The 25,252-nt window shown below is 39.2% G+C and overlaps 1 protein-coding gene across 1 annotated transcript in view; it reads right to left on the bottom strand.

The window, feature by feature from the left end:
• The window catches only part of cacna1ia (calcium voltage-gated channel subunit alpha1 Ia), a 493,137-nt gene that overhangs the window by 25,577 nt on the left and 442,308 nt on the right, over window positions 1-25,252 (bottom strand). The window contains exons 32-33 of the mRNA XM_055153099.1: window positions 18,734-19,177; window positions 5,053-5,199 (exon numbers count right to left, since the gene is read on the bottom strand). Coding sequence (XP_055009074.1) covers window positions 5,053-5,199; window positions 18,734-19,177 — 591 coding nt within the window. The remainder of the gene's footprint in view (window positions 1-5,052; window positions 5,200-18,733; window positions 19,178-25,252) is intronic.

Below are 25,252 nucleotides of genomic sequence, written 5' to 3'. Positions count from 1 at the left end.
GAATGTGACCTGGCCGTTCAGACTGAAGTCCCATGTCAAAAGATCAGATATGTGTCGGTTTTAGGAACACATATCGAAGTGGCCTGGGTTGCATTTGAAAAAATCAGATCTACGTCATTCAGACTGTCATTAAAAGATCAGATATAGGTCGTAAAAGGTTAAAAAATTCGGATTTGGGTCACTTCAGGCTGCAGTCTGTACATAGCCAAGGTGAATCAAAGATGCTGCTTGATGAAAACCATGTGAAAATAAGTTGTTTCTCGGTCATGGTTTAACATTAAAATGAGAAAAAGGACAAAGTACCGAGGGCTAGCAGATCTTTCTGAAGCATGTTATTCACTAGTTTCAAAATCTTGTTGTTTTTTGGACAAATTAAAGGCAATTTTACTTTCACAAAACACGATAACCCATCCAGTGACAACATCCAAATCCACACACAGACGTACTCAAAACATCCACAACCTTAATCACTTTGCACCACTTATGTTCAACCAACAGCGAAATAAAATAAATAGAGGTGAAAATAAACAGAGGGAACAGGTAGAGAAAAACAGAGGGGAAAAAAAAAAAGAAAAGAGGAGAGCGAGGGGGACAGTTGGTTTTGACAGCGTCCGAAGAGGAACCGAGCGATTGCATCTTCTGACCCACCCGCTGCACGTTTGTCACAGTGATGGACAACACTGTCACAGGACACAACGTTAGAAGACTGGCTTTATACAAAACATTTCCTGTGGACAACATTTCAGAACACAACAATACACAGAGGTAACACTGGACAGGGCCGTTTCTGGAGATAGGCGACCCGAGCAAGAGCAAAGAGGGGGGCCCAAAATATGCAACAGTTTCAATCAATCAAAATTTTTGATAATTTCAAGATGACATTATTTGCTCCCGTTCACACAGGTTTAGTCCAATCGTGCTGAAATTTGAATCACTAATGCGTGATCTTAGCCTGAATATAATACACTATAAAACATACGAAAAGTGAACACTATAGCGCCCCCTACCATAGACATAAAACATCAACATTTTCGGATCTGCACCATATTTGGAAAATAAATTCTAAGCATGATTACGAGCAAAAAAGTATATTACGTACATGGGGAATTTTTCACTGTTGAAAAGATGCCCCCAAAAATATTGTAATATCGCACGCACATGCTTAGTCTGACCGTGCTGAAATTTCAATCACTAATACGTGATCTCAACCTGAATGTAAGACACTATAAACTATATGAAAATAACTACACTATTTACAGCCTTAAATGTGCATTGTGTAACTTTTCTGGTGGAGGGTCTGTCAAATGTTTTTCATGGAGATGTTATTGCTTTGTCTGGAATTAAACCGTTCTATCTTCGTGGAGACCAACGTTACAGGTCAGATCTGTGAAGCGTCAACCCCGCTCACAGTCAGAATGCTTGTTTTTCTAGAGCTAATAAATCTCACAATTTGCAAGTAAGACGGTGTGCAAGATTTCTTCTCTATTTTTCAGAGCTATACAAAGCTATAAAACCACCTGCAATTGAATAAATGTAAGGTAGAGCTGTCTAAAATCATACTGTGGAACATTCCAGGTCCACCAATGACATTTTTGTAGAAACAAGCAGATGACGGACCCCCAACCACAAAGTAACACAGTGCATCTTTAATAAAGCAAATCATAATGAACAATAGTTTATTAAGAATGATTCAGGTTTAGTAAACACTTAATTTAGGAGTTAGAGTTAGGAGTTATGTTTAAGGTATTATTAAGCAGCTACTAAGCTTGAACAATTCTTAATTAACTGTTTGTTCATTATGATTTAAGTCTTCTTTCCTCTTTTGTTACAGTTAATTAAGGTGTAGTTGTTATAATGTGTTAAAGCTACAGTATCTTTGTTTTATTTTTACATTTCTTAGTATGACTGTGTGAAAAGTGACAGAAAACAAAAACAGAAAATATGCCAAAAAAATGTCATTAATTGTATCAGCTGTAAGTATCAGTCAAATGTTAAAATTATCCAATAAGGTGCAATAGTAACACTTTATACGCTTATTTGGAAGGTTACAATAAATATTTACTTTCATTTTTAGTCAGGTTTTTCAAATATTTTCTTCTTATTACAAATGGTAAATTTGCTATTACATTTTTCCATATCTACAAAAAAAAAAACATTCACAACATTATTCACATTTTGACCCCCCCTCCCCCCCAAATTTTGCGTTTTTGCCCAGGGAACCTTGAAGCTAGAAACGGCCCTGTCTGGAGACAATCATTAGTATGCACATGCATGCAAAGGTGTGTCCAGTTTTTAATTTATTGTAACAATGTAGTTTTAGTAATGCATTTGACACTGTTGTGAATTTTAATATAGACATGCAATATTCATGCACAGAAAGTGACCCAAGATGCTATATAGTTGACAGTAAAAGTAAAACAGAAATGCACAGACATACCTGGACTCGAGTCAAAGGTATACATATTATTCTTAATTACGATCTCAAGTCTCTCAGGTTTACAGCCTTAATGTATAGCCAACTTCTTTCTTTTTGTTTTACAACGTATACATACACATACGAAGTCACATTGTCATTGCTTTAAAGGGGCTTTATTTCTTCAGTGCATCCTTGACTAACCAATCACAGCCTGGGAACGTTGTCAAAACTTCTTCAACAAATAATAAACTATCCAAAAATATGAGCATTCCAAATCTGTAATTGTTACGACCCCAGCTTAGATTTGTACTTTGTGGGTGCATGTTTGTGCTGCTGCTGACTCTCTCCCCTCTCCCTTCCAGATTCCAGAGCGTGGGGAGACCAACCTATGAGCTGCACCTGACTGTGGGCGTGGCACCACCTTTAAAAACTGACTGCTGGAGACTGCTCACTCTCTTCTCTTCTCTCCACCATGCAGCCACGACTTGCTTGCATCCTGTTTTTAATAAATACCTATTTTTGTAAACCTTTTTAAAGAGGCGTGGACTCCATCTTGTCCGAACCCTGAGCCAGTTCGTGACAAATTTAGACTATTTAGTGGTTAGCTGGCTAAGTCCAAAAGGGAAACAGACTTAACAGTTTCTCTTTTAAAGGGACATATATGCACAACAGTTAAAATGAAATATAAAAGTTACACAACGTTGTTTCTTCTAAAATTCCACCTACCGTTCTTATCGCCTCCCACTCCAGAAAATACTGGACGTCATCTATTTGAGTCTTGTTTTTTTCATGACACAATAGATGCATCACGAATTTCGGACTTCCGGTCACTGCGCAATGCATACTGGGAAGGATTTTCCGAAAAACTGAGCATCAAACTGCCATGTTTGTTTTCCCAGTGGGATGCGTCTATTGACAAAGCCGATCTTTTCAAGTCTTTTGAACCATATCACTTTTGTTTCTCGTTCTGATTTCATCATATTTTAGTTTTGGGATTCAGACATTGTAATAGTGTGGTTGTTGGATGTCCTAACAGTGGAAAACAGCTCGAGAAATGGGCTTCAGAAGTTTGCAGACTTCATAAATGCAAAAGAGAATCAGATCTGTGTGACTGTAAACCTCCGTTCAAACTGTTTCCCTTCTCAGTGGAAGAGAAAAATAGTGAAAGGCAAAGATGATGGGCAATATTAATACATAGGAAGGACAAAAAAGGAAACCTTTAGCTGCCTAAATCATCCTGAGTTTGCAGTGAACATTTTGTATGTGGAGCGCCATCGAAGCGGGATCCTGTTTGCCAAGTGAGAGGTACAGAAGACAAAAAGGCCGAGTTCACACTTTCTTGTTCAACTTTACAGCAACATCACGTCTTGGTCTCTTTGCTGTGGAAGGTGTTTCTTGGTGAAAAGCTGGTGCCTTTCGCTTTGGTGTTGACTTTTTAAATTCATAACCAAGGTGGAGCGAGGTATCGGGATTTTGCTTTGATGGTGCTCCACATACAAAATGTTCGCTGCAAACTCAGGATGATTTTTTAGGCAGCCAAAGGTTTACTTTTTCATCTTTCCTGTTTATCACTACTGCCCATCGCCTTCACTTTTCACTATTTTTCAATTCCGTTGGGAAGGGAAACAGTTTGAACGCATCTGATTCCCTTTTGCAGTTATGACATTCGCAAACAAATTTCTCGAGCCATTTTCCGCTGTTAGGACATCCAACAACCACACAATTACGATGTCCAAATCCCAAAACTAAAATATGACAATATCAGAACCAGAAACAAAAGTGATATGGTTCAAAAGACTAGAAAAGATCGGCTTTGTCAATAGACACATCCCACTGGGAAAACAAACATGGCGGTTTGATGCTCACTTTTTCATAAAATCCTTCCCAGTATGCATTGCGCAATGACCGTAAGTCCGAAATTCGTGATGCCAAGATCTGGTTAGCGCACCAATCCCAAAACCCTAAACTTACCATAATCCAAACCCTAACCTTAACCTGATAACCATCAAAATAAAAAAATAAACATTTGCCAGCAGAGCCACCAGTGCAAAGTGATTGTTCTATGGCATAACGGGAATGGGAAAAAAAAAAAAAAAATCCAGTGTGGCTCCTGCCCACTTTGAAGCTCACCACTTTTCCATTACATTTTCCCATAGAATTTTGGAACAATTCTAATATTAGGAGTTTAAAGGCATGACAGAGGCTAACTATGTATGTGGTAACTAATGCCTTTAACACGATTGTATTCTGTCCAAAAAGTATTCAGTCCAAAAACACATTTTTAACTTTGAATTCTGCAAAATATAAAAAAATAAAATGTTAATAGAGTGTTAGAAATGTGAAAGAAAGGAGAATCATAGGTCTTGTGGGCATTAGTTACCACTGATTAGCCCTGAGCAAGATTTCAAACTTTTAATATTATTGAATTTTCTGAAAGTCTATTGGAAAAATGAACTTCGAGGACCTTGTCGTGGGCGAACCGTGTTTAGCTCAACTCAAAAATGATCTGTATCAAAAATAGCTGAAAATGCGCCGTCATTCTAGAGCTAACTAAGATACAATAACGTGACATCTCCTCTTTAACCTCCTGCCGTGTTCTGTGCATGTCAAACAGGTGAGCGGTGCCTCGGGAGTACCTCTTGCGGGTGGCCCTTGCAGCCTTTGCAGAGCGGAGGAGAGGAGTAGTGGTGGAACACAGAGCCAGACAGGTTATCGATCATCTGCATCTCCCCCTCCAGAGAGTCCTTCATGAGGAGAGACACGCTGTCCAACCACTGGCTCTCCTGGAAGACACAGGGACAACGGGGACACCGGGGACGGGGGACGGGGGGGTGGGACGGGGGGGGGGGGGGTACAGGCAGGCCGCCAAGCAGGGGGCAGTGCGTGGGGGGGAGGAGGGGGGGGGGGGGGCGGGTGCATACGGGGCGGGGGGACCATGCAGACATGCCAGGACAAAAAACACGCAGGACACGCACACGGTGGTCAGATCAAAGAAGAGGAGGTCAAACACTGCGGAACATTTCACGCAACCCTGTTCTCATTCACTCCCATTGAAAGTCCATGGTAAAGTGAGTATTTAAAAAGCCCAAAACTGGTAGTCTGACTTGCTCACTTTCTTCTTAGAGAAATTCTGTAACTTTTTATACACAAAATGCATCCACAATCCCACCTGGATAAAACGTGCTTCAAAAGTGTGGCTCCTCACTTCACGTCCCATTCACTCTCTATGGGTAATTAGACGAGTAACGCTAAAATAAATGAATATCCAGCAAACAAGTTACAGGATAATCACTGACTGTATGTTACGACATTTACACACAATGTTACTGCGTCAGCGAGGGAAACCCTTATTTTTACAAAAGTAGATTTACCTCAAGGTTAATTCTAACTTAATCTAAAACTTCAATATAATAAAAAAAAAAAATAATAATCAACTATCAACAGAACAATTATTTCAGTGTGTGGAATAGTTCAGACAGTGATGCTATATTGACATCAATTACTGGCAACACTTTATAATATCTACACCTTACTTAGCATTAATAAAGCATGAACAAAGGCTTAATTAATAATGAACAAAGACTTAATTAATAATGATTCACCCTTAGTAAATGCTTAATAAAGCATAATTTGTCTTCACTTTACAAAAGCTCTCAAAAAGACTTAACTAACAGATAACCGCTGCCTGAATTATCATTGCATTGCATTATTAGTAAATCATTCTCTCATAGCTTATTAATGATTAATAAATGTTCAAATGTTAGTTCATGAGTAATTAAGTATGAAATAATTATGAGTAACTATTTACAGCACAGGCAAATTCAGTGCAAGTGTTAATTAAGGTAGTAAGTAATTAAGTAGTTACTATCATTATTAATTAAGTCTTTGTTCATTATTAATTAAGCCTTTGTTCACGCTTTATTAAGGCTAAATAAGGTGTAATTATTATAAAGTGTGACCCAGTTATTTTTAAAAAAATTAAAGCGGCTCTGAACATACTAAACATCTATTAGTCAGTTCTCATGCGCCGTTCACAGCTGCTTTAGCCACAGTTTACAGCAACAGTTTAGCAACACAATGTGTCCAAAATCTGGTAAGATATCTGGTATGCAAAATTAGGCAAGTTAAATAATCCATTCTACCTCGGCCTGACTGGTGCGTGCCTGAAAAGTAATAGTTTAGCAAGACAACTAGATCCATTTCAACAACAACAACAACAACAACAACAACAACAATCAAGATGGCGGTCACATAAGCTTTTTTTTTTGCTTCTGCTCTGGTTAATATTTTGAATCCAGTAGAATAAATAGAATATCATTTCAACAAAAGATGGCTGCCACATCTGCTCTTTTTTTTGGTTTCTGCTCTGGCTAATATTTAAAAAAAAAAAAAAAAAAAAAAAAAAAGGTCTTAATGATGATATAGCTTTAATAGCTTTAATTATCTGCGATACCAAATATCAACCAATACCAGCGTAGAGACTGAATTCAGCTTTTATTTCTATAAAGCAAAAATAAAATTGACAAAACCAAATGTGTTATGTTGCTATTATTTATCTCTCAAGTAACTACAGAAGTTTAAATCAAATTTCAAACCTAAAACTTGATTCTGGTGCCAGGGACTACTAGCACTGATGCTGATGTACAATGCATCTCTCGGTAAAAATGCAAAAACCTGTCTCAAATAAATAAATAAACGCTGGAAATTCATACGGTCAGCCACGATATCAGATGGACCGATGTTTGGAAGCCAATATCCCAATAGGTGCCGATATCTGATACCAGAATCAAGATCGGTGCAACTCTAGTCTTAAGATGACTCCACTTGTACTGAAGAAAACAGCTACATGTCACTCGTTTCTTTTGTTGTAGCGTGGTTAAAAAAATCGTAGCATCATTAGCCCACAACCCCGAGCGGCGAAAGCCCGATCCATCACCCCAATTACACCCTTCAGTACCTTCGTTAAGACAATGTCAGATTTGCATTTTTGCTTCAGAAATGATTAGCTCCGAAGATGTTTTAGACAGGGGGAAATTAAGCAAGCTAAATAATCCTACCTCGGCCTTATCTGTCTGATTGGTGCGTGCCTGAAAAATAACAGTTTAGCAAGATGAACTCGAATAGATCCATTTCAACAACAACAACAACAACAACAATCAAGATGGTGGCCACATAAGCATTTATTTTTTTGCTTCTTCAGGCTAATATTTTTAATGAAAACTAAACTTCTAAACTTCCCTTGTACTGATGAAAACAGCTACATGTCACGTATTTTTAAAAACTGTCGCTAGCCCACATCTCTGAGCATCAAAAGCTTTATATTTTGCCTGATCTATCACCTCAATTTCACCCTTCAGTACCTTCGTTAAGACAATGTCAGATTTGCATTTTTGCTTCGGAACACAAGACAACATAACCACTAGAATATATAAATCTCCACAACAACGACAACAACAACATCAAGATGGACAGCACGTACGCTTTTTTTTTTGGCTTCTGCTCTGGCTAATATTTTAAATGAAAACTAAACTATCGTATTTTTTGGACTATAAGGCGCACCGAATTATAAGGCGCAGTATCAATAATGTTGAATTCTCTTGTCTATTTTCATACATACACTGGATTATAAGGTGCATTAAGAGAAACAAACGGACGACACTTGAGACCTGATACTTGATCCCTTAGCCCAGGCGTCCACGATCCATTGGCAGATCATGGCGTAATTCACCCGGTGTTGCCTCCTTGTCTTGGTGTTATGGTTGGTATTATGAATGTGAATGTGGATGGATAATTTAAGTTCGATTTGTTTTATTTCCTACGAGGAGGACTCAAATATACCTTGAGTAATAATACCTTTAATGCAGCTTTACGCACATTTTTTCACGTTTTACAGAAACAAAACTTAAAACTGCATGACTAATTTGCATAAACTATAAGTGCTGTTTCAGGGTCAGTTCTGCCGGACTAATTTACTGACTTACTCTGCGAGGCTCCTGACTACGGTCGCCATAATGCTCCGACAATCCATCAAGCGGTGTGGCTTTGTAGCTTACCAAAGTCGTACTAAAACATTCTCACAGTGCCGAGTACCACATAAAATCAGTTTGAGGTCAGTAAGCACAACCAGAATTATAACATGAGGCACAGTCGATTTTTGAGAAAATGAAAGGATTTTAAGTGCACCTTATGGTCCATCACCTCAATTTCACCCTTCAATACCTTTGTTAAGACAATGTCAGATTTGCATTTTTGCTTCAGAACTCAAGACAACATAACCACTAGAATATATCAATTTCCACAACAACATCAAGATGGACAGCACGTACGCATTTTTTTATTTTTTTGGCTTCTGCTCTGGCTAATACTTTAAATCAAAACTAAACTTCCGTATTTTTTTGGACTATAAGGCGCACTGGATTATAAGGCGCAATATCAATAATGTTGAATTCATAAGGTGCAGAGAATTATAAGCGAAGCAAACGGACGACACTTGAGACTGATCTCTTAGCCCAGGCATCCACGAGCCATTGGCAGATCGTGGCTTTTTTTTTTGTTTTGTTTCCTATGAGGAGGACTCAAATATACAATGAGTAAAAATGTGTTTAATGCAGCTTTGCGCACATTTGTTTATGTTTTACAGAAACAAAACTTAAAACCACATGACTAATTTACATAAACTATAAGAGATGAAAAAAACAGCTCACTCCTTGTGCCCTGATGCACAGCTCCGCCGGACTAATTTACTGCGAGGCTCCTGACTACGGTGGCCGTAATGCTCCAGCAATCCGTTAAAAGGTGCGACTTCATAGTTTACCAAAGTCGTACTAAAATATTTTGACAGATTTTTGAGCGCCGTGTACCACATAAAAGCCTTTCGAGGTCAGTAAACACAACCAGAATTAATACATAAGGCGCACTGTCGATTTTTGAGAAAATGAAAGGATTTTAAGTGCACCTTATAGTCCAAAAAATACGGTATTAAACTCCACTTGTACTGAAGAAAACAGCTACATGTCACTCATTTCTTTTGTTGTATCGTGGCTAAAACAACACAGCATCATTAGCCCACAAAAGCTCTGTATTGTGCCCAATCCATCACCTCAATTACACCCTTCAATACCTTCGTTAAGACAATGTCAGATTTGCATTTTTGCTTCGGAAATGATTAGCTCCGAAGACGTTTTAGACAGGGGAAAATTAGGCAAGCTAAATAATCCGTCCTACCTCGGCCTTATCTGTCTGATTGGCGAAAAGCAATCTGCGAAAAGACGCTTACACCGACAACTCCAGGAATACTACAATGAACTTGATTTATGTCCCTGCTTCTGATCTTACAATGAACACAAAGTCGTGCCCTTTTGCAAATTCAACTGTATCCAAAAGTGGAGGATTACATCAGCGCTAGGGTAAAAAATAGCAGCGTGCGCGTCACTCGTCTTCAATGTTCCAAACTTTCTTGACATTGCAACTTTATTCCTGGAGATTTGATGGCAAAGAAGAGGTATTTTAGCGAAAATGAGGGGATGTTAGGACAGAGATTGGCTTGTTTTAAATCTGGGTTGACGATTTTCTCACAGTGATTCTGGTTTAGTTCATTGATTTGTGTTGATTTAAATTCTGGTTTGGACTACGGTTTAAATGTTTATTGTTCATATTTTTCTAATTATGACTTGGTTTTGTGGAATAGTACCAGTGGTCAATATTTATCATAGTTTTACATCAGTCAAGTGGCAATTTGTGGAAAAAAGCTGAGGGAAAAGTGCTGAAAGTAAGATTATAAACTTCACCAAAACTAAAAAAAAAATTTTAAAACTTGAATATAATTGCATTAACTATGTTTTAGTGAAATTAGTAGTCTAGCCTGTCCCATTACAGTCCTGGTTTAGTTGTGTTTTAGTACAGGTTTAGTCCTTGTTTAGTCTTCTTTAGGCCTTCATATCTATATTTTTCAGACCATAAGTCACACGTCTTTTCATGGTTTGGGTGTTTCCTGCGACTTATACTCCGGTGCGACTTATATATATTAAAATTTTCACACTGACAACCGCGAGAGGCTCTAGGCTTGTGTGTCAGTATCTGCTGCTCCTGTTACTCCTGTACCACTGTCACTTGACTCTACTGCACATGTCTCCTACAGAAAGAGCCTCTGTCCACTGTCGAAACCATCCTGTCGGGATTCAGAAAATAATTCTCACTGGAACTGATGCTGAGTCTGACGACAACTATGCAGAAGAGGAAGCGGTGCTCTGTTTACCGTATTTTACGGGCCAATAGTAGCTCTGGATTATAAGGCGCACTGTCATTAAATGGTCTATTTTCTAACTTTTTTCAAGAATAAACCACAGCAGACTTTAAACGAAACACAACAGTTGGATGGGTCAGTGGGACTTTGTTTTGTTCGTTCACGGTGACTCTGGGCTTTGTTCAGTTGTGGCGTGTAGGGAGGGTGCTGTCTGGGACCAACAGATTGTCGGCGTGTTCGCAGTGACTCGGTTGTTCAGTTGTGTCTAGAAGTGGCACATTGCACTCACTTTTTCGGTTCGTTCCTCCATTCCTCGTCGGCGTGGAGTGATGAGTGTGGCTGTGGCTGTTTTTCGCTGTGCGGTCGCTGTCTGCTCCGTGTGTGTTTGCATGTTCTGCGGGTGGTGCGGCTTTGTAGTTTACTGAAGTCGTGCTGGGACACCCGAGTGGATTTGTGTACAGGGCTCTCTGGCGCAGTCATTTTTTGATGGGGTTGAAGGCTTAAGAGCGCGTCTAATAGCCCGGAAAATATGATACCTCCGGAGTTCGAAGACTTGCTCAGAAGTAACACAGGATGAAGTATTGAATGGATTTAGTGATTTAGAGTGAGATTGTTCTGTTCTGTTGTTTATGTTATAATTATCTGAAGAACTGTTCATATGTGACGTTAACAGTCTGTTGTTCTCTGTTCTGTTGTTATTACTAGAACTTGCCTTTCAAGATAAAATATCAGTTTCTGGTCTCTGATTTTATAAAATAAATTTCCCTCAAAAAGTGCGACTTACATATGTTTTTTTCCTCCTTCTTTAAACATTTTTTGGCTGGTGAAATTTATACTCCGGAGCGACTTATATTCTGAAAAATACGGTAATGAATTCTTTATTTGTTTACACTAACCCTGCTTTAGTCTTAATTTAAAGGTTCACTGTGTAACTTTACAGATAGAGGATCGTCCATTTGCTCATTTCAGTGGAGATTTTATTGCTTTACCTAAAGTGTTGAACGGTATGGCATTAGACTTCCTTACTTCTGCATCTTTTTTTTTAGAATGGTCACGTGAAGTTACGGTGATCGAGGACAACAAACGCACCTAAAACTGAATAAATATAAGATCGTTGCAAGTTTAATTCCAAACTGTGGAACATTAGAGGCAGAAATCTCCAACATCGATGCATCTTTACAAACTGTGATCCTGCTTTTTCAAAACACACTATAGTTTATTAAAAACGGGGACAGTGCATTCTGGTTCTAGCCTCCTCTGTGCGACGAGCAGATATAATATAACACTAGAGTGACTGTGAGTGGCCTGAGCGAGCCCCCGTTAATAACTGCCTTCGTGGTAACAATGGGCCAGTCCACCGAGAGCGCAGAGCCAAGTGAAATGAATTCCTCTTATCTCTACCTTTGTGTGGCCTTTTCCAGACCCTCTCCATATTATCTCTCCGGCTTTTTGTCTTTTTAAGAAATGTAGATATAAAAAAGGAGAAAACGTAACAAGAGGGCATTATGAGATCCATGTAATGTATACGGATTACTGATTTCAACTGAAGCGGTGAGGAGCCTGTGTTTCGAAAAACCAACGGCACACTAGAGGATTTTTAAGACCGCAGACATAAGGGTGATTTTGGAACGATTGTTGGTCTCGCGACTTGTCGGTTTTAGCGGAAATTTTCTACATGTGGAAGATCGTGCAAGAGTTACGATCGAAAAGGGGTCATGATAAACAAAAAATACACTCTTATTTACTGCAAAAATGAAACAAAAAGGGAAAAAAAACATGCATGTGGAGTCAAAAGAAGTGGTTTATTCAGGAATGTAATGATATCCAGATGTCTTGATACAATATTTTCACGATATGTATCTCAAAGTACGATATTTACTGCGATTTACTAGGGCTGTCGAGATTAGAGAATTTCTAATTAGAGAATTAGAGAGGCTCATCATCGCTGATATCGCTCCCCCTAATCCACCCCCCATCCTCTGGAGTTATAATATTTCCAGCGGTACTGAAAACTCTCTCCGATGATGCTCTTGTTGCGCAGATGCACCTTGGTTGTCATGTGGATATTGTGTGTGTAGCGGGAGAAGTAACATTTGGCTTTGGAACAAGTGCCGCTGCATCTCTCCAGCTCTCACTGTGGCAGCTCGGGTCAGAGTCCTGCACCAGGTCGGGGTCAGAGTCCTGCACCAGGTCGGGTCAAAGTCCTGCACCAGGTCGGGTACCTGCGGACTTAAGAGAGCACGGGGAGCAGGTGTCCACAAAGCGCGATCGGTTGACGGCTGCGTTTACCTCTGTGCGGCATGGACCTGCTGCTGTCCTTTCGCCAGTGGTCACCTGACGGTCTTCTTGGGCACACCTTAGTCCTGGGTTAGTCCTAGTTTAGTCATGGGTTAGTCCTGGGTTATCAAGGGTACAAGCAGTATCGGGTGGAATATTAACTGGTCCGGGTGGGTGTGGGTCTCTAAAAATGGACCCATGCAGGACTCTGGGTCGGGTCACGTTGGTCACATGCGGTGATCGCGGTGGACCTCTTAGTACCGCCGTGATTAATTTTTGCGGTTATTGCGACAGCCCTTCTATTTACTGTAATATTTTGTGATGTGAAAATGTTTTGGTCCTCAGGGAAATTTTACTGTAGACCCCTGATCTGGTAGGAGCCAGAGTCAGTAACACAAAGTCCTGAAGAAACGACTTCGTTGGTAGAGAAATGTCGGCCGCAAAAGTTGAGTAAATCCAGTTGTTTTGATTAACTTGGTGACGATTTCTCACCCCTGGACCTCTCAAAGATTTGCTTCAACTGAATAACAAGCAGTGATGATAAATTTAAGTTTGTACAAAGTCTGCGTTGGTGTTCTCTGCGCCGTTTCTACAGTTTAAGAGCCGACAGTAGGTAAAATGACCTGGCACAGACCGGCTGTTCTGCTGTAAAGTTGATCGTAAGCGACAATTGTGAATATCCAACGTGACGGAACTTTACGATTTGAGGTTTTAGAGAACAGAACAGGCGTAAAAGTTGTGGAGAGGCAAATTGGGGGCAATGTCTGACTAAATGTCCTCTAGTGTGCAGCCAGTTTATTTAATGTCTTTAGAATTGTCATAAAAAATAGATTTAGTTTTGAAGAAATCACTTTAATAAGAAAAAAACTGACCTTCCCAGAAAAAATATACTGAGTCCACTTTATAAAACGCCAGTACAGACGGACCTATCAGATTCAACCTTTGTCTGAGTTTCCTAGGAGTAAAGCCCTAAACCCTTTTATCTGTTATTGATACTTTGCAGTGACACGCTGGGGGGGTAATGCATGTGTATCTATGGCAGAATGTGCAGCAAATAACATAGGGACACACTGATGAATAAATTTTGAGTCTGAAAACTGAAGAAGAAAACACAAAATGGATTTAAACAACACATTTTCAGGAGCCTGTGATCAATTCGAGCCTTCATGGTCTCATTTAGATGTTTGATTTTCAACAAAAAGGTGAGAGTGACTAGCTGAAAACTGTTGGCTGATGCTGGCGAGCTTTTTAACGTGATGTTACCCGAGAAGGACTTCAACACCGACGGTATCGTATACAATACCGACGTAAATATTTTATATAACCGCGCATAACTTTCCAACCATAAAAGATAGAAACTTACTTTTTTGTCCTTGTAAAGCTGACATTTTCACCTTTACGAGCATATTATGTGATGACGCAGGGAAAACAAGTGTCCAAGAGTAATTTTTCTTTCTGCCAATCGCATTTTGATTGGCCCAAACTTTGCCAAAGAGTGTAGTGAGTCAAAATGGTCGACTGCTCTGAGCGTCTGTGTTCGTAACAATTGAAAAAGCCGCTCTTAGTGCAGTTATGTCTCAAATAAATGGCAAATAAGGCATCTTAGTCCCTTGCTATTTTGATTTGAAAAGTTTATTTCACTCAAAATGTCCAAATCCAAAAGTAATAAACCCCATGAAAATGCAGGAAGTGATGTGGCTCTGTGCCCTGGACCTGACAACAGCTGTTTTCATGACTGACAACAGTAAAGTCATGAGGCGATTGCACTTTTTTTTGTTTTTGAGGGCAATAAGTATATTTTTAGTTTACTTACAGACTTGATATTTTGCACTTTTGTAGCTAAGGCCCTAAATTAAGCTTTTCTTTATGTCCAAAAAGTTGTTTAAACATGTTCGCTGTGTGTTTTGTATGAGTGTGAAGTTTATTTTTTGGTTTTTTGGGGGTCCTCCAGGTATTTTGATGAGGTATCAGCATTATAACATGGCTAAAAGCTCACAAGACAAAAATTTCCGTAATATAGGACCTTTTTTTAAGGTGACGGAGCTATTTTGAGGAAGAAAAAGCACATTTCCAAACACAGTAAATGGCTGCCTGCTCTTGTGTGCCGTGTGGGAGACGTGCATTGTTTATTTATTACATTTCTGTAGCTTTTATTACAGCCATATGACACAGCTACAGCAGCAGATTGTGAAATAACAGGTTGTACTAAAAAAAAAAAAAGGATGTGTAACACTTCATTAGGGGGTAAAAGGGGGAGTTTTAATTGCAAAATTAAGAAAAAAAATCCAGGCGAGGTCAAATGTACTAAAACTGCCTTTAAATCAAGAAGTTAACAGCAGAAATCAGCTCACCTATTGTCGTTTTAAGTCAGTTCTTTCTAGTCAGACTGTGTTAAAACAAAGTCTAACGTCAGTAACAGACAGTGTTGGGGAGGTGACTTTTAAAATGTATTCCCCCACAGATTACAGATTACATACCCCAAAATGTAGTTTGTAACGTAATCCATGAAGTTATTTAAGGTGAGTAACGTAATCTGAATACTTTGGATTACTTGATTTACTGTAGAGTAGCAAAGACTAGGATGGTTTAGTCCTGAATTAGACCTGGTTTTAGACCTGTTTTAGATCTGGTTTAGATTTGATTTTAGTCCTGGTTTTGACCTGGTTTAGATCTAGTTTAGACCTGGTTTTAGACCTGGTTTAGACCTGGTTTAGAACTAGTTTAGACCTAGTTTTAGTCCTCATTTAGTCCTGGTTTAGACCTGGTTTTAGACCTGGTTTAGCTCTAGTTTAGATCTAGTTTAGACCTGTTTTTTGTCCTGGTTTTAGTCCTGGTTTAGACCTGGTTTAGCTCTAGTTTAGACCAGTTTTTTGTCCTGGTTTTAGTCCTCGTTTAGTCCTGGTTTAGACCTGGTTTAATCCTGGTTTAGACCTGGTTTAGCTCTAGTTTAGATCTAGTTTAGACCTGTTTTTTGTCCTGGTTTTAGTCCTGGTTTAGACCTGGTTTAGATCTAGTTTAGACCTGATTTTAGTCCTGGTTTAGACCTGGTTTAGATTTAGTTTAGACCTGGTTTTAGTCCTGGTTTAGATCTAGTTTAGACCTGTTTTTTGTCCTGGTTTTAGTCCCGGTTTAGACCTGGTTTAGATCTAGTTTAGTTTCTGGCAATGAGTGGAATTACCAAAAAAAAAAAAAAAAAAAAAAAAGGGGGGGGGATATAGCCCAAAATGTGAAAACAGGAAAATAACTCCAGTACACGTAATCTGTTACTCCCCAACACTGGTAACAGAGCATCAGACAGAGCGGTGCCTCTAGACAGCATCACCCCCAGGGGACGCCGATGACATAAACTGCAAAGTATCAATTGCGCAGTTCACACGGAGGACGAAAAATCTCTGTGTTTCTTGTTAAAACCACAAAAGGAGTAGTTGAAAATGTCAGTCAATCCACAAAAGACGACAATTATCCTTCGACTTTGTTCCATGACACGAGCTCGTCTGCGCAGCACAAAATGAGTGGCTTGTGTGGGACCCCTTCAGAGCTTCACGCGGTGGAGAGACCAGCGTGTCATTTTCTCCGCATGAGCCGCTGCATCAGAACACACAGCACTGACAAATGCCTGACAGCTCAGATTACTATTCACTGTTCGGTCTTTGTTCTGATTTGATCCAAAATGAAATTAATACAGTCGTACATCCACGCACACGCAAAAACACACAAGCTTCGTTTCTCCACAAAGGAAAGTTCAAAAAAATCTGATCAATTAGACAAAAGTAGAATAGCAGATAAAGTTCAACAGGTTAACCATCATTAATCTGCTCTTATGATTTGTAAAAAGTTATTGGTAAATTTTAAATATTGACCAAAACTGAACAAACAAGAAAAACTCCAAAAATACTTCCTCTAATTCTTAAGTAATCAATATAACTATTGTTTACTACTTAACCTACTTCACTACTACTTAACTTACTGTATTTTTTGGACTATAAGTTACACTTTTGTCCATGGTTTGAGTGTTTCCAGCGACTTATACTCCGGTGCGACTTATATATTAAAATTTACAGAATGACAGCCGCGAGAGGCGCTCTAGGCTTGTGTGTCAGTATCTGCTGCTACTATTACTCCTGTACCACTGTCACTTCGCACTCTACTGCGCATGTCTCCTGTATAATAAGTCGCTGTCTTGCTGCAAATAGTGAAACATTCAGCCGAAAACGGCAATCGAGCAGCAGAAAGAAAGTTTGGAGTGAGCGAGAAACTTGTGAGGGACTGGCAGAAAGCGAGGATGGAGAACACAGCTTCACAGCAACCAGGAGGGTGCATCATGTAACTTTCCTGGAAGTCACTGGATGAATCAACAAAGCCTGAACTTCAATGACAATCAAACCCATCCTGTTGGGATTCAGAAAGGCCAGAATAATTCTAACCGAGTCTGACGACAGCTACACAGAAGAGGAAACGACGCTCTGTTTATCTCATGGATCTATGGTTTATCTCCGGACGCGCAGAAGTGACACCGAGGATGAAGAATTCAGTGGATTTAGTGATTTGGAGTAAGATTGTGAGTTTGATAAACTTATGTTTTGTTGTTTATGTTATAATTATCTGAATAACTGTTCATATGTTACGTTAACATATTAACGCCTAATCAGCCTGTTGTTCTCTGTTCTGTTGTTATTACTATAACTTGCCTTTCAAGATGAAATGTCGGTTCTTGGTCTCTGATTTTAAAAAATGCATTTCCCCAAAAAGCGCGACTTATAGTCCGGTGCGATTTATATATTTATATATATATATATATATATATATATATATATATATATATTTTTTTTTTTTTTTTCTTCTTCATTATGCATTTTTTGGCTGGTGCAGCTTATACTCTGGAGCGACTTATAGTCCGGAAAATACGGTACTTAACTAGATCTCATGAAGGAGCCAAATATCCACCTCCCTCTAAAAAAAAAAAAAAAAAAAAAAATGCATGATTTGGTTGACTCAATTAGCATTTTGTGATAAAAATAAATAATAATAATAATACATATACAAATATTTGATTAATTCCACTACAACCAACTAGCAAATTAGTTAAAAAAAATGTTTTAATTAACTTTGTTCACTTAAATATTCTGCCCTACAAAAGCAAAAGACCTTAACTCAGCCGCCAGAGAGTGAAACTGAGAAAAATGACTTCAAAGTTTAGTTTTGTCCAGACAAAAGTATAATAAGCAGGACTCCCAAAATTTGACAACTCGTCACTACAATGAAGAAATATTTGTATGTGAAAAATATTGAGCTCAAAACTTACAGTTACAAAGACACAAGGCAGTAACATACACTGTTACTGCCTTTTGTCTTTGCACGACTCCTTATTTTTGCCTCATGATCCAAAGGCAGAGAACAAGAACGGACAAATAAGGGTCAAAGGTCAATTTAGAGCTCAATATTTTTCACGATATTTATTCACATGATAAAGGAAGACTGAAATACCCTCAAAATGACATGAACAGTATTACTTAACTACAAAACCAAAAAAGATAAAGTTAAATTTACATTGTCAACTTTGCTATGGCCTTTAGAAAGCAAAATTCTTTCCAAAAATTCAAAACTAAACTTGGTTAGAAATTCCCGCGGTGAACCATACAGCATTTACACACTGCGTCCCATTCTCTTCAGCGTCCTACATGAGTCAAAACCACAATGAAAGTGCCATTCAGTGCTGCGGTATCCCACCTCACCCACACCTCATGCCCCCGCACCCCCGACAGCACCCGCCCGCCCCCTCGCCGCCCGCCGTCTCTCACCTGCGACGGGGAGTACAAGGCCTGCCCGGAGCTTCTGGTGCTGTGCCTCATCCTCTTCAACCCCCTGTCCGCCCTGTCCTCCCTCACCGCCGGCCTGGACGTCTTCTCCTTCGCCCTCTCGGAGACCACCACCGGCCCTCCTGCGCCGCTACCTCCTCCTCCTCCTCCGCCACCCCCGCCTCCGCATCCGGGGGCGCCCATGCAACAGAGGGTGCCCTGGGCCAACTCCAGCTCAATCTCTGCATCCATCTCCGCCTCCTCCTGGGCCTCCTTGTTGGAGTCGTCCAGGTGCTTCATCAGCACGGCCACCACCACATTGATGAGCACGAACTGGGCGGTGAGCACGAAGGAGACAAAGTACATGGGCGAGATGAACTGCAGGCTCGGGTTGCACGCGTACTCCAGCTCCGTGCCGTGGTCGGGCGGGCACTCGCGCAACGTGTCCTGTAGAGGGCAGAGAAAAGATGTTTCCTTGAGTATGTTTATCAAGAAGTACTTTTCAGAGGACTTTTCTAGCAATATACTTTTACTTTTACTTGAGTAGTAATATTTTTTATTGAAGTAGCTGTAGTCTAACTTGAGTAAAAGCTGTGCTTCCTCTTCGTACTGTGAGAAAGTCTACAAGTGACAAAAGATTTATGTTGACAATATGAACTGATTTGAACATTTGATTTGCTTCTTCAGATATAATGTTTTTTTTTTGTGTTTATTGTTTGAAAATACCTGATTTTATGTATTTTTGTCATGTTTAGTCCTTCAAATTATGTTCAAATTTCAAATTATAAATCAGTTGTTACTAGGGCTGTTACGGTACATGTAATCTTACCACATCGTTTCGGTATGGGACTTTCGGTTCGGTGTATTCCACCACTACATGTGCAGCTACAGGGAGGCTCAGATCTTTATATTCACGAATGAACTCGTCCATGACTGGGATGGCTGTGTTTCCTGCAGCATTTTATAGTTAGTATGGCAGCCTTGACAACAATTGCCTCTCACCTTGACTACATCCCTCCGAACCATGTGAACCTTGCAAAACTACAGTCATCTCACCCAGCACCTCACTTTCGCCTTTTGTGGGCACGGAAAATTCATGCTGGAACTGTTACTGCTGCACTTTACTTTTTGCTTATTTGAGAAGATTTTATTAAATTTTATTTATTTATTGTATTACCAAAGCAGCACTTTGATTTTATTTCATTTTCCCATTTGTATAAATGTTAAAACAAATTGTTGGTTTAATAAACACTCAAATAAACAACAAACAAATGGTTTTACATTTTGTTCCCATAACTGTACCAAAAATGAACCTGAACCATGACTTCAAAACCGAAGTACGTACCGAACTGTGATTTTTGTGTACCGTTACATCACTAGTTGTTACAGTTGTTTCAAATTATAAATCAGTTGTTAGATGAGTAGTCAATACTTTTTTTTACTCTTATTTGAGTCATTTCACCACCACTGTTGTCCATGAAGTACTGTGTACTTGAGTAATATTATTTTGAAGTTTTACTTGAGCACAATTTTTGGCTGCTCTGACCACCTCTTGGTTAGCATGCTAGTTGTTGTTAGTTTAACCACGATGACAAAACTCTTGAAACTGAAATGTGCTCATGAACTCATCACTGTGAATAATTAGGAAGCTCTGAATGCATAAGGTAATTTTCTAAGAGTAAAAATCAGGTACAGCTCCTTTAAATACATCAGTTTAATGCCATAATGTGGAATATTTCACTTAAACCAACAACACTCATGAGAACTTACACAGTGCACCATTTAAGAGAAAAAGAAAATAATTCTTTTAAGATACTAAATGACTAAATGAAAATGCATAAGTTTGGCCTGTTGATACCTAAACTCTGTTACCACTGAGAAAATTACACTATCGTTTAGACTCCTTATTTTAATTAAACTTCATGAAACAACACTTCTTCCCCTCGAACTTTACTTTTGCTTTGAAATGATTTTTTCACATTTTTTTCCATTTTTTGCTTAACGCACCCAAAAAACCTCATTAGTACCGCTCAACGTTTTTGGCATGAAATTTTGCTATTAAAACTCGTGTTGGAGAAACGGCAGTACCACACTATTGGGACTTTCTACATATCGGTAATTAGTGCGCTAAAAATACAACTCAGATAAAGTTATTTAGAAACCAAAAAACAAAAAAAAAAGACACGGAGAAAGTCATAAAAAATAATAACTATCCCTGGTGAAAACGAGTGGACGAAAATTGAACATCTGGGGAATATTTCGCAGATTGAGAGGGACAGAAATGGTCAAATAGTCTGAAATGGCACGTGCGTGAATGTCAGAGCAAATTAGCCTCCACACAGCGGCTCTACTGGGGACATGTTATGCAAAGTGAGCTTTTCATTTGCACATTTTAACTGTTCCCATTTGGTGAAGTTGTCTCATTCCGAACACACTGGAATAGCTGATTAAAGGTCCTGCAGCCGATTTAGTTTCCCGTGTATTTGAGCAAAACGTTTCTTCAGATATACTGTTGCTATATCACGCAAAACTGACTCTCGTGAGCTTTAACTCGGGTTAGAATGTGGTTACCTCCTCAAAAACATACCTGGAGTTGTGTTTTGTTCCATTCACACCATTTATTATTATGTTTGTCTACATCTCCAAAGCTCAAAATACTCTGTTCAAACTTGTGATGTCATGAAGTGATCATTTTCATGTTTACCGCTCCGTTTATGGTTTTCCCGCAGGACCCGATGCGAAACACTACGGCGCGGGACACGTTTTGAAAGCTCTTTGCGGGCGCGGGTGGGAGTGGGAAACTAAATATGGGTGTAAAGTAAAATATATAAATGATGAATGTATGCCTATCAGACGTAATTTGTGCTGGATATTTTACTTGACATTAATAAAAACATTTTAATCAGCCTAAATTTGTGGACGTGGTCAAATCTTGCGCACATTTTGGACAATTCCTTTCCGATTCTCTGTGTTTGATAGAGCTTAAGAAAGCAAACGTCCACATCTTTCGGGATTTGCAGGCAGGAACGGCACAAAATATCGCAGATGCAGGCGGGAACGGGAATGAAAATTATAATTCTTTGTGGGCGTGGGACCGAAAATTGTGTCCAGTGCAGACCTCAGTCAAAGTGCTTTACATCAAGGAACCATTCAATTCCCATTCATGCACAAACTCGTACACCAGTGTGCACAGACGCTGGGGGCGAGGTGGGTTAAGTGTCTTGCCCGAGGACACAACAAAAGCATTCGTTCCGGTGTGGGTCAGTGGAAATTGTTGAAGAGGTTTTCAGCTTGTCCAAGAAAGGGTGGAAGTAAAAGGCTGGAGATCAACTGGACGTCTTACGCAGGAGAAGTTTATTTACCATCAATAATACGGGCCTGAGGGACTTGAAAATTGAACATAGTGTGATCTTTGAGTGTTCAAGCCCCTTTGAAGATGCTTACAAAGAAGGAGGTTTGTAAAGCAAGTGTGGTGAGACTATGAAGGCCAATAAACACCAGTTAGACAGCAATATGTCACAGTTTAGAAAGTGGTATGCCGATGGTATGCCAAGGGACGAATGGTGTAAATATAGCTTTCATGAGTCAATGTTAAACCAAGAAGTACGTGGAGGATAAATTACTTAAATTCTTTTACAGATCTGAACAGTCAACCAATGATGTTCTGTGTCAAGAGCTGAATTCGAACTACAAACCTTCTGATCAACCAGCTCTACCAACTGAGCTACTGTCGCCCGTGTTCAGTATAGACGGGCAATCCTTGAGCTGAAATTATCCAAATGATTCTAGGGAACGTGTATGGAGCACTTCCTGTATTATAGCATGACATCACAAGGTGGAACAGAGTGTTTTTCATTTGAGGGAAGAACTAAGAAGAAGCCTAAATATGCAGGGTTTGTCAGAACTCTGGATATGTTTGTGTTGAGGAAACAACATTTTAACATAGATGAGCTTTTTGGGTCTAAATATGTCCGTTGTGTACCGTCTGCGTTTAATTATAAAGCGTTTTATTGTCCGATAATCAGAAAGAGCACTGTTAGCATGCTGCTTGTTGTTGCCAAAACTTCATCTTGGTCTCTGTAAGTTGCAAAAACGCTATAAACTCTTGCCTAAAGTAAGTGAGGATTAACTTTGGACCACGGCAAACTGTTTCAAATGAACTAAGTATGTTTTTTTCATTTTTTTTTTTTATGACGGTAAATATCAGGCACAGCTAGAGTCATATTTACAGTTTCTAGTCAAGTCAGTTGTATGAATACAAAATGGATTCTCGAAAGTTTGAAATCTGTAACCTTGCGACAGTCCAGCTGCAGGGCAAGGTGAGATAAATAATGTAGGACTCCTTGAACATGAATGAAGCGAAAGAAAACTCCAGTTATGTTTTTCACGAGAACACAACACTACAACTTGGCTATAATATAGAATAAAGAACATCTTATTGACAATATACTTCCACTACTACAATATAAACAGTTTGTAGATGTCAAAAGTTATCCCTTACTTATCTTATGCATCCTAATTATTCACCACAATGAGTTTATAAAATTTATACAACTTCCAGAGGCCAGAGTGGAGTTTCGCCATCACAATAATGTTTTTGTAAGTTTTAATTTAGTTGATTTTGTTGGAAAGCACTTTGATCACCATGTGTGTTGTAAAGAGCAGTATAAATAAAGACTGCTTGACTGAAAGTACGATAGCATGCCAACACGCACTTCCTGATTCTCTAATATAAAACACTTTATTTTAGATGCAGACAGTACACAGCAGACTTATTTTGATGTCTAGAGATGCTTATATAATATATCTGTACTGGGACAAGACATATTTTGCTCAAATACATGGAAAATGACATTAATTTTTATTATTTGTATCTATGGCAACAGAGAAGTTTGATGCCATACTGCTGAACATGTGTAAAATCCCTCAGTCGTCCAGGTAGAATCCATGACAAAAGGAGAAATTCAATTTGTCAACTCGACCAAAGTTTATTTGGTCGAATACGTTTCGCAGCTCATCCAAGCTGCTTCTTCAGTTCTGGTCAGATGCTGGTGGACACTTCCTTATATCTGTCTGCAGGGAGGAGCTAACTACACTGAAACTCCTCTGAAACTAACACACCTACTTGTTTACAGTTTTTGTTAGTTAGGCCTAGTTAGTTAAGGGAGTTAAAGAAGGTATTTTTGTTAAGAAGGAGAATCCATCTTTGAACAGAAATGGAGAACTTAGACACCATCTATGTGCTATTTACAACTCCATCCTCAAACCTAAATCAAAACAAACAAAAGAACAATATCTGTAGCCAGGTCAGATCCAGAGGTGTGAAAGCTCCCATTATGGCCCTGAATGGTTATGTTAATATGACCCCACATTCCGTGCAGTTCAATAGACGTAACTAACAAACAGAAACTGTAAACAAGTAGGTATGTTAGTTTCAGAGTAGTTCGCTCCTCCCTTCTGACAGATATAAGGAAGTGTCCACCAGTGTCTGACCAGAAATGAAGAAGCAGCTTGGATGAGCTGCAAGAAAAACTATCAAAAGTAATCAAAAGTTAATCAATAAAATTCAAGATTAAATTTAAAAAGAGAGAGACAGCCATTAATTACATAAGGAGAAAATTCAGTTTGTCGACTGGAAAAAAGTTAGTTTGGTTGAAGACATTTCACAGCTCATCCAAGCTGCTTCTTCAGTTTTGGTCAGATGCTGGTGGACACTTCCTTATATCTGCAGGGAGGAGCGAACTACACTGAAACTAACACACCTACTTGTTTACAGTTTCAGTTAGGTAGTTCGGCCTATTGACCTGTACAGGGTGTGGGGTCTAAATAGCATAACAATTCATGGCCATAATGGAGCTTCCACACCTCTTAGACCCCCACGTCTTCAAACGTCTTCAACCAAACAAATTTTTGTCCAGTCAACAAACTGAATTTTCTCCTCATGAATTCTACCTGGACGACTGAGGGATTCTTTACATTCATTACATAAATTAGAGAGGAAGAGTGCAGTCCGGCCACCTATTTGAAAGCAGCCTTTTGAGTGCATTTGGTTTTGTCTGTGGTTATTTTGTGTGTTGGAAGTGTGTGTCCCTAAGTTTTACCATTTGTGTAAGCCTGCGTGTGGAAACTGTTTATTCTGTTCTGTTTCTTAGTTTTTGTATATTTTTAGTGTTTTGTTAATTTACCTTTACGTTCCTGTTAATCTTGGTTTTATTTTTGTTACTTCCCTCACCCCAAACAAGCTGGGTCGTAACAGCGTCAAAGAAGAGGCCTTTTTTACATCTTCAGGAAGACGTATTCGACCAAATAAAACTTTGTTCCGTTGACAAATTGAATTCCTCCTTTGTCATACTGTTAAACATTGCACATAAAGGATCTTGCACCAGAAAAACGTGTATTTTTAGATGTAGATTTTTATGTAACTTTGGTTTGGGGTCAATCACCTGCTTGTTTCTATGGACGTGTCATTGCTCTTCCTGGAATGTTCCACAGTGTGAGATTAAACAGCTCTGCCTTACATTT

The sequence above is a fragment of the Boleophthalmus pectinirostris genome, unplaced genomic scaffold (genome assembly GCF_026225935.1).
Source record: "Boleophthalmus pectinirostris isolate CB_2022bp ecotype Guang Dong unplaced genomic scaffold, ASM2622593v1 HiC_scaffold_17, whole genome shotgun sequence".
Classification (NCBI taxonomy): domain Eukaryota; kingdom Metazoa; phylum Chordata; class Actinopteri; order Gobiiformes; family Gobiidae; genus Boleophthalmus; species Boleophthalmus pectinirostris.
Note: the sequence above shows the minus strand (reverse complement) of the source record. Positions and strands in the feature narration are given on the sequence as shown.